This window comes from Gymnodraco acuticeps, unplaced genomic scaffold, assembly GCF_902827175.1.
Source record: "Gymnodraco acuticeps unplaced genomic scaffold, fGymAcu1.1, whole genome shotgun sequence".
NCBI lineage: Eukaryota > Metazoa > Chordata > Actinopteri > Perciformes > Bathydraconidae > Gymnodraco > Gymnodraco acuticeps.
Genome location: NW_022990054.1, coordinates 335,188 through 345,762, shown reverse-complemented (window position 1 = coordinate 345,762; position 10,575 = coordinate 335,188). Strand labels below are relative to the sequence as shown.

The window sequence follows — 10,575 nt, the reverse complement described above, 5'->3', positions numbered from 1 at the left end:
GAAATCTGGCTACTGTCTCTTTGTGCTTCATGGGTAAGATCAGTCTAGACAATTTGCCTAACTGTTAACTTATCCTCACCCAATCACATCAAACGTGTCCCCAAAGCACAGCTCACGGCAGCATCCGCATCGGTTAAAACTGAGGCCTCATTTCAGACGCGTATCTGTGCCTGTGATGATTAGATGTTCATCTCTTTGGGTCATATTAATGTTCATGTACAATCCTTTAAGTTTTTATGTTGTGGTTAACAAATACAATGAAGCATTAGAGGTAAAGGGTAAATAATGCACAAATATTTTGCATAATGGCAAATGTGTTTTGTTTTTGACTGCTGAGCTGTTGCACTTACATGATCAAGCTCTCTCATTTTCTGTCATTGTTCAAGGATGTAAAACTTGCATGAAATGTATCATCTTAATTTATATTCAAGTGAATCATGAAAACACATCTTTGTTTATTTTTGTGTACATTTCAAATGAGGGGGCTTAATTAGTGCTGCTCTAGAGAAGATGTGAAGTGTGCTTTATTGTGGCAACACAGAATCAAAACAATGGAATATGATGGAGATGCACTTCAATTTGAAAAGCATTGTCGCTTGTCTCATGTAAAGTAATATAACAATATGGCAATCAGCAGCGATTATACAAATTAAACCAGGAGTTTATATCATCTCTCAGTTGCAATCTTCTTTCTTTAATTCAATCGTCAATTGTAACCAAACATATAAAACTCCTTTAACCAAAGACTGTTTCCTCCTGTTTGCCAATCAGAAATTCCATCAGCCATGGCACTGGAAGATTGATGCCTACTTCTTGAAAATGGCATGAGGCGTTATTTCCTCACATTACATCCGTGTTGGTAAGTGTCAACAATGTGAGCAAAGTGACAAAACTGAAAGTTGGTGCAGAACGCACATTCTTTTAGGCTATCAGGAAAGACAATCATCGGACATGGTGTCAATCAATGCCACCCTGCTATGCAAAGAAACGTTACTAAAGCCAGATAAATCAGAGCGAAGATTAGACCACATTTGCTTTTGAACACTGGCTGAAGAATGGAGCCTTGTATTGGCACCACTTTTATCTTGTTGGCCTGTCTGCTGCCTGCAGGAACCAGTGTGGCAGCTGTGGCACGCCTTGGCGAACAATTAACCGCCTGGCATTTTACACTGGCACGATATTATAGAAATGATGCACCATCTCTGAGAGCATGATTTTCAAAGTTAAGCGTGAAACAGATTCACGGTGAACAAGGCGTTTTTTGTTGTTGTAAGCCACACAGTGGATCTATTTTTTTTAGGGCTGTCAATTTAACGCGTTAATAACGCGTTAACGCAAAAAAAAATTAACGCCACTAATTATTTTAACGCGATTAACGCATGTGTATTTTTTTTCCTCGGCCGCCCCGTAGTTTCAGACCGCATCGAGTTTAAAATACCATCTACAAGCTGATGCTGACAGCCCCGCTCCTGCCGCCCGCTTGTGGCAGACCACACTTCCACGCTCACCGACTGGCTATTGGGAGGACCGGGAGGGTGTGTGTATGTGTGGCCCGAGCGAGCGAGAGAGAGACCTTACGTGCATTGTTATTGTTAGCATCTGGTGCTAGCTAGCTGCGCTAACGGAGATAAGGAGCTGTTTAAATGAAAACAGAGGAGCGACATTTCGCCACAACTGCGCCGAGCACTTGACTTTATGCAGGAAGCCAGACAGTGGGACATTGTACGAAAAGTCAGCACACTCAGCACGGATAGTGCGCGTAACATGATTGCAGCATCCAGGCAGCTCCCGTTCGAGCATATGCCTTGAGTTGCACATAGCTCCAACGATCCATCACACACACACACACACACACACACACACACACACACACACACACACACACACACACACACACACACACACACACACACACACACACACCATTTGTATTGTATTATTGAATGAGAGAGCTTCCAGGTTGAATTGAGGCGAATATTTGTAATGTTCAGAGGTTGTTGTGTTTAATATTCATTAGAATATTTGTCATTGTTCAAATGATAATAAACATTAGCATAAAGCATATTTGTCCACTCATATGTTGATAAGAGTATTAAAAACTTGAAAAATATTCCTCTAAGGTACATTTAGTACAGATAAAAAATGTGCGATTAATTTGCGATTAATCGCGATTAAATATTTTAATCGACTGACAGCCCTAATTTTTTTACTTAAGTCTGAAGAAAAATATCTTCGATTGAATTCTTAATGCTGATTAACGTGTTTGATCAGAGTAACATTTATTTGACGAATAACAATTGAAAGTACAGGAATTGTACTCATCTTGTTGAAAACAATGCCACAAATATTGTGGACATGCAATCCTGAAAAAGGACATTAAAGTAAAAACAACACGCTTTATTTGTATCAAACATAAGCAAACATTTACACACTTTCTTCACAGCTCAGTGAATGCAAAATATCATGGAACCAACCAAATAAACAAACCATTCTATTATGTTGATGTAAATATAAATATGTATCACTTAGCTGTATTGCACTCATGGAATGTTGATGTATTATATATAATCATTTATTTTTTTTATGATGATCAAGCATCCTTCCCAAAGGACACTTCACAGTATGAGTGTCAAAACATACATCGGTTTGCCATGTGTGTTTTGAATGCTATCAACATTTGCTCCTTTGGGACCTGTAATATCTGAAAAAAATTCAATGTTGGCAGTTTGGGATATCCGTTTCATCCGTGAGATGTAAACACACGGGCGTAAAAGAGGTTTGGCTGCTGTCATGCTGGTTCAATAAACAACTTTAATAAGGAACAGTAAAAAAAGATCTCAGTTCAGTGTGTGTCACAACACAGGGATGTATGTAAAGAGAGACAAATAATAAGGCGAACATATAATTATCAACAATGTGTAAACATCTTTTTCAAACACGGTACATCAAAACTACAATCAAAAACATAATTTGCATATAAAGAAAACATAAATTAAAAAAATTGTCACTTGTCTGACTCCCTCCATCCTCTTGCATTCCTTCCAAACTTGTAAACCAGTCTGCGACCGTCTACTCGCTCCAGGATTTCTCTTTTGTAGTAATATCTGTAACAGAGAACAGACGAACACTTTCAGACGGATTAAGAATCAGTTCATTACAATCATCTAAAACGTCTTTGAAATGATAGAGAAACACAAAAATGCAGTGTATAATTTGCAAAGTAATCCAGTAGTCATTGAATTACTTGTGGTTATTCTCTCGTACGTCTAATACAGGGATGCCCACACTTTTTCAGTTTGGGAGCTACTTTTAAAATGACCAAGTCAAAGTGATCTACCTACAGGGCCGGGCCGCCCCTGCCCAAAGTCGGGTGGTGAGGCCCTGTGTGTCGCGAGCGGGGGGTGCTAGTGGACTGCGAGCACCAGAACCTCGAAGTGGCAGAGAAACTGTGGCGCGCTTACACTTATTGTGCCGCATTTGCGCTTCAGATGAGGAGGTGAGGCCCTTTCTTTAATATAACTGTATACATTGGAAGGCTAACTAGGTAATAAGCTCGCCGGTGATTTGCAGCTGGCGCGGTTGACCGTGCATACGTGGTGAACTGCGTGTTAGAAAATATGAGATGTCAGACTGGCTTACCTGTACGGCAATCAAGTGGCAAAATGCCATAGTAAAGATTTTTTTTTTTTCAATGCCATGCGATCTACCCACACTACCTTCGCGATCGACGTATTGGGCACCCCTGGTCTAATACATCTTAATAACATAAATTACAGCATATTGTATACTGAAGTATGGACGGAACATTCATATTTAAAGGATCACTTTGGTGATTTCCATTAGTTTTTGATAATAAAAAAATCCTTTATCATTTATAATGACAAGTACTTTCTACGTATCAAAAGCCATAACTTCATACACAGTTCCATTGAGTTAGGAAAGGAAACACATGAATTAGGCGTGCAGTCGCTCTGTGTTTTTACTTACAACAAACCTGAACTCCACCTGACCTTGCACCATTGTGTAACATGCACAATTCTATGTTACTTCCTTATTTATTTCAGGTCTAACGTATATTGGATAAGCCTGGGACTTGAGGCTTGCCAACAACAATGCTGCAGATCCTGTGCATAAAGCCTTTAATGCTCTTATAATCTTTGAATTATGAGTCAATCCTACGTACCGTGTGGTGGTGAAACAAGCACACCAAATTCACAGCAAAAATTGAGATAGTCCCCCAATTTCATCCTGTTTGATTAATGATCACTTAAAATGACATCAACCAAGTATTTGTTTTAATTATACTTTCAACAGACTATTTTGTAAAGACGAATGTCCTTTAATAATATCTAATAATGTCAGTATATGAACAAAATGATTGAAAGCCTCAGACAGGCAGCCAAAAAGCCAAAGCATTTTGAGGTTCTCCGATTACTTCAACCATTTTCTTTGTACTCCATTGAATATGAAATTAAATGTATTAATCAGAGCTATCGATTACTCCTGGTTAAAATACGATTCCTTTTCATTAAATGTTGTAACATTTTCAGATATAGCCAAATAGATTTTGAAATTTCCTCCAAGTTCAGTCACAGGAAATTGAAATGAAAGGAAACTAAGTTAGTTTGGATGTTATCCCTTTGCTTTTGTTATCCATAGTACCAATCTTTTTGGTGATGCCTTCAAGCTGCAAATCCTTCTGCTGCACCACAGTAAATAGAAAATCAGCTTTGGTGGTCACACTGACAATACCTGCGGGCACATTTTGTAGTTCCCAGTGGTTTGCACGACAATGAAATTAAGCTCATTAGATTAGCTCATTTGAATATAAAGCTGTGACTATTGAAGGAGCCGGATAGCTTTTCTGAGGAGAAGGCCATCTCAGTTCATTTGGGAGAAAAGTGAAAAGAAAAAACTGTAGGTAATCAGTAATGGGAAGAATGTGCTTTAAAGAGTTGAGTTTACTGGTTTTAGATGGGTAACTCTTGCTCATGTCACCCATAAGCATCTAAAGTTATTTCAAAGTCAATTTAGTGGTAACTGTTTCAGTGGCAAGTGCATTATAAGCTGCTTAAGTAAATTGGATTAGGAACAATGCAGTGTGAAATGTCTTCCTCATCACAGATCACACAAGCTCTGCCAAAAAACCTCTATGTGCATGTGGGATGTTTACTGTATTCAAGTGAAATAACTTTATTTCTGCAGGCAAGTTTGACTCCCTCAGAGGGAAAAGTAACTTGAAGAAAAGCAAAAGTATAACCTACATGATAACATTTATAGGTCACAGTCTCTACTGAATACAGTGCATTAAAATCAATGAAAGCTAAATGTCAAGAATGTCTCAGTAATCAGATCTTAACTCAAATAAAAACGTTTGGGAGATATCACATCTGTATCTGCAGCCTTTTTTCTCGAATGATTGATAACCAATGTCTGGTTTTATATTTCTGTGCATGCGTTTTATGACAGCTGCTGATGTACCTCATCGCCCGGCTTAGTTTCTCGTAGGTCATGCTGCTGTTATTCTTCTTCTTGCCCCATAACTGTGCCACTGCCTCTGACTTAAGGAAGCGGAAAACCCCCTCTGTCCGATCCTCCCACTTGATCAGCCCGGGGTTTCGCTCCGGGTTCAGCAGAATGTCCCTGATGAACTCCCACAAATGGGTCCCCCTTGGATCTGTGGGGACAGGAAGTAGGTTGAATGGTACAGTACGAATGAACATTTTATAATATTTACGCTATTGGGACAAAGAGAGGATAATAAAATGTACAAACATTCTGATATTACTTACTGTGTTTCTTGACCTGACGACTGAAAGACCTTTTGATATCTGAGAAAAACAAATACAATAATTCTCTCATTTATTTATTTGTATTTGTCCAACTTTTATTGCTGTTACATTTAAAGGCATGTTGTATTGAAGTTATTTTAGATTCCTCACCAGGGCTGGACGGGGTGGGGGAGGCCACAGGGGCGAGGGGGTGAGTCAAAGGATCGTAGATTTCTAAAATAAGAGAGGCGAGAAGAATCAAAGTCAAAATTTGTATCTGGGACATGAAGATTAGAAAAAATAATAAAGCAGGCCAACAAATGTAAAGTACCTCCAGGTGGATAGCTGACATCTGGAAATGGACAGGAGAAGTCTACTATAATGAGGGAAAGAAAAGGTGCAGAGAATGACAGATGGATTAATTGGATTCAAACAAACATCTGTTGACATTTATCTTCTTTACTGACTAACAACTTGTTTGAGAGTCTTACATTCTGGTTTAAGTTCCAGTTGTCCCAGGTCCACATGGTACTGTCCTGTATATTGGGACAAGAAAGAATAAGGAAGTGATTTAATTTAACTGAAATCGGGGAATTCCAATTGTGTATAGATTGGATTTTAACTTCCTCCTTTATGTCGAGCTATCAAACAGTCCCAAATGCCTTTTTTAGGGCGATGTAGAGAAAGTCATTAAACTACAGCAAATTCAGTTGAAATGTATTCAGTAGCTGTATGGTATATCTAGATAATGTTACTCTTAAAGCCCAAACACAGGATGGTTTGGTTTTATCAGTGAAATTAAAGCTTATCTATGTATATAAAGCAGTCCTTTAAAGGATTGAAAGGTGGTTCAATACAAATCCGGGTTGAAAAAAGTAGAGGAGTAACAATACACATTCTTCAACAGGACGGAGTGTGATACATGTAATCAAAATGTTGATAACCCTTAACACTCACATTCCCATTGTGTTACCCTTTACGTCAGCCTATAGTTTTTTGTGGTAATGATATACTGGTATGACAAACAGATGGACAAGGATGTTTAATGCGTTAACATGTAACACTTTGTCTGAAGAGACTGAGCTGTTTTTTCCCAGCTTGTATCAACAATAGCAGCTTTGTGCTCTAGCTTGGTTCGCATTGAATGTCTCTCTCACCTTGACGTTAAACCTGTTGTGCTTGGTCCCCTGCCATGACTGCTGTTTATAAATTCCTTTTGACATTAGATAAACAATTCTGTTCTGATGTCATTAACATATATTGTTACACAAGAATAATTGTATTGCTTGAATTTCCTCAAAACTACATTTGACACATTTCTATAGTTAGTTAAAAGCCCAATGAAGAAGCCTTAAGCCTCTGAGCTCAACTTACAATAAGCTTTCAACTCTAATAAAAAAAAACTGTGGAACAGCCAGCTTGTTTCTCAGCTTTACTGCTAGAGCGAGAGAAAACAACAAATCCATCATCTCCCTCGCCCCCTATACAGCACTGCCACCTCTGACCGGCTCTGTGATCCCTACTCAGCAAGACCCAACTTGAATCACCCGGCTTCTCTTTTATTGGGACTAATCATCTTCCTTTCCCCCCCCCCCCCCTTTAGCCCCCTTATCAGACTCTTAGACGCACCGCTCCACTTGAGATCTGTGATGCTGTGGAAGAGAATGGGTCCCACGCAGCCGGCAGCGCGGAGGAAGTCCTGGTAGCTCAGGCTGCACAGTTGATTGCCGTCCATATCAAAGTTTTGGAAGGGAACGCTGGAGGCATCGATCTGGTTCATGTCCATGACCTGCTGCAGCCACTCCCACACCTGGTATTTACTCCAGAACTGAGGCTGATTGTCACGAGTCCACAGGCGACTTGTATAACCAGACATGACTAAAGGAACTGGAGACAGACATGAACACATTGGAAAAAAATGTGTATGTCTACATCAGTGAATTCCTTTTGTTTTGATGTAAATACAAATGCTAAACATGAATTCCCCTCCTGAAGGTATTTGCTAATAATTAACCCACAGAGCAGTTTGCTGGAAGAGCTAACCTACTTCTCAGTCAGGAATCTCTAATATGCGTCATGTGTTTCATAGCTTTGAGCTCATCAGGTGAGCAATACATTAGTGGCTAATTGTTGAATGCTTTTCAATTTGCTTTTCAATTTTATATCCAGCGAGAGAACTGAATTGTTGAACTCAGAGCAATCATAGTATTTTCAGCAGAACAAATTAGCATATATTCTCAAAGCATTTTATGGTTGTATTGAGACAAAATAATTAAGTGATTTACGTCAGTGAGGAGTGCATACTTTATGCCAGGAAATATAGTAGGCTTAATTAGAGTTGGTCATAAGCCTCACCATCAGGGTAGGAGTTGTTAGGGCCCCAGGTGGTGGTCAGCTGGCTCTCAAGGGTGGTGGTTGAAGTTACACTCATGTTGTAGCTGCTATACTCTGATGTACCATGGCCCAGGGGCTGAGGAAGGAGAGGAGTCATTTAGTATATGGATCAATTACAAATGTAACTATAATTCATAGGTTCAAATATTATGTTGTGATATCACTTAAAATATTCATAAAAGTAATATATCAAATATAATAATGCTCAGTTAGTCTATTCAAATAAATGTCTATGTTCATTAAAGTGATATATATTGAAACGCAAGTTTAGATTTCTAATGTCCCACCAACCCAAGCTGGATTCAGACTAAGCAAGAAGGATTCACAGGAAAAGGGTGAAGGCATGTAATACAACAAAACCTTATATCATTGATTTCTGCGCCATTGTTTACTTTTTGCTCTCTTTGTGTCAGAGCAAATGCAAACCGAAAAAATCTATTTCAGCACAGTTTATGGGTTTTGTAAACTGTCCAGTGGACTTGCAGAAAATACATAGTACATATAATGGGTCAGTTAAGATTTATGTTTTAATGGAGTCGTATTTGCTGGGGAAAAAAGGTACATTTAATCTGTTAGCCATTTCTGTAATCCCATTGGTTTTAGACTGATTGTAGTGCCTTCGGTAAAGGCTCAAAAAGGCTAAATAAACATAAACTTTCTAACATGCTGCTGTTTGTGGTTTTATTTATTTTTTACACTGATTTTACATATTACCACTTTGTCAGTTGAGTTAGTGTTTTGTAGCGAACGTGTTACACAGACCCCCCATGCATTACATTTGCCTTTTGTGCTGTATACATACATATCGGTAAATAAAAGGCATGTTTCAGACCTAACCACAAGTATATTTGCATCCCATGTAAATAACGCTCTGAATTTCAGCAGCTCCACTGTTTAGTCCAGCAAGAAGGGTTGACGATGTACAATAGCTGAGTCATGACAGACACTGTTTACTGCCAATATATTTGGTTTTATGTTACTCTGTTCTATGGTAATGGATTTTGAAATGTTGTAATATAACACCCTTACTGTTACTGATTAGTTTAGTTTTCAATATTGTTGCCGTAATAGGGAACTGCTTCACTTTCTTCATTAGCCTACTACAGTGTTGTTAACACAGTTGACAATCCCTATTGGAAACATTTTCCAACATTTAAAAAAAGCTCCCGCAGTGAACTTTGATTGTTTTCAACTGTGCATTAATAATCTTTCTAATATGAGAAATGTCAACCAGTCGGCAAAAAGCTATCAAAGGTTATCACGATGGGCAATCCTCCAACACCTCACCGGTTGCCGGGAAGATCTTGGTCACAACTTCATGGCAGGTCATAAACAAACTTAAGCCAAGCCCTGTCATACATAAAGTGCTACCAGACTTACACAGACATAGAGACACATTCCACATTTTAAAGATCTGGAAAAATCCATTTTATAACATCTTAAAATCAAGATTCATGATTAGGTTTCTCTAGTAGATAGTTACCACATGTCATTTTGCCAATGTAGATCATTTATCAGTCCTCTGTGTCTTAATCCTTACCATTGTAAAAACTGGTATTGAAAAATCAGCAAGGATTATATGTAACAGTACTTAAAAAAGAGACATATTAACCGTTAGTTAAAAAATACTCCATTGCATACAGTATGCAATGGTTATGAGGTGAGGAGGTAAGCAAGCTAGTTCACACAAGCACAATGCAGTCCGTTACTGTACGTTTTATTTCAGTAATTGTATCCTTAGCATTTTACCTGATTAGATTATCAGTTTACCTGATTAGATCATCAGTTTTTTATTTTTCCAGTATTTCCACACCTGTACATCCTAAACATAACATATTAAAAGGCCAATGAAAAAAAAAAATCATTATAACTTCCCACAATAGTATCAAATTACATGGCATTAATACACACTGAGCCTATTAGACTAGCCTTCAGTTTGATCATACTGTGTTCAGTCATTTTGAAAAGCTCTGCTGGTTGCCCAGCACTAGTATGGCAGCTTACCAGAGAAGTAGAATGGGGTAAAATCAGGCCTGAGGTAGATCCTCTCTCAACACCGCTGAATATAATTGATTTCTGGAGATTCCAATACTATAGACGACTAGTGTTAGGAGTAAGACGAAGTGAGTCCTTGTGCTAGACAAATGTTTTGAATTAACAAATGAAAGTATGCAGACACACTAGGTGCTACCCCACCACAAAAGGTTTTGTATCCTCCTAACTTCCTTATCCCTCACCAATTGGCTACCTGTCCTTGCTCATACCAGGCAGGCATTTGCATAATTCACACCCACACACACACCTGGTGTGACTTTTATTTTCCCCATTGGCACGGTTTCCTTGCACTTGCTCTCACACACACATACACACACTCACTAAAGCAGAAAAGCACACACTCCTGAGGAGACGC

General features: G+C 38.7%; 1 protein-coding gene across 2 annotated transcripts; it reads right to left on the bottom strand.

The window, feature by feature from the left end:
* Window positions 1-2,382: 2,382 nt before the first annotated feature.
* On the bottom strand, window positions 2,383-10,350 carry ehf (ets homologous factor). Of its 2 annotated transcripts, none has more exons than XM_034215845.1 (9): window positions 10,170-10,350; window positions 8,127-8,241; window positions 7,401-7,658; window positions 6,263-6,307; window positions 6,103-6,147; window positions 5,943-6,005; window positions 5,793-5,831; window positions 5,482-5,677; window positions 2,383-3,104 (listed from the first exon to the last, which is right to left on the bottom strand). In XM_034215845.1, exons 2-9 carry the CDS (start codon window positions 8,200-8,202, stop codon window positions 3,005-3,007), a joined length of 822 nt encoding a protein of 273 aa, XP_034071736.1. In that variant the 5' UTR covers window positions 8,203-8,241; window positions 10,170-10,350; the 3' UTR covers window positions 2,383-3,004. The 2 variants fall into 2 exon arrangements, with proteins under 2 accessions (XP_034071736.1, XP_034071738.1); XM_034215847.1 differs by having other exon boundaries at window positions 6,103-6,144.
* Between the last annotated feature and the right edge of the window lie 225 nt (window positions 10,351-10,575).

Bases quoted from the DNA above. Each gene is read 5' to 3' on its own strand.
- ehf (XM_034215845.1), bottom strand. From the start codon at position 8,202: ATGAGTGTAACTTCAACCACCACCCTTGAGAGCCAGCTGACCACCACC. The intron at 6,006-6,102 runs GTACTTTACATT...CTCTTATTTTAG, and splicing joins TGTCAGCTATCCACCTGGAG to AAATCTACGATCCTTTGACT. The intron at 3,105-5,481 runs GTACATCAGCAG...TCTCTGTTACAG, and splicing joins AAACTAAGCCGGGCGATGAG to ATATTACTACAAAAGAGAAA.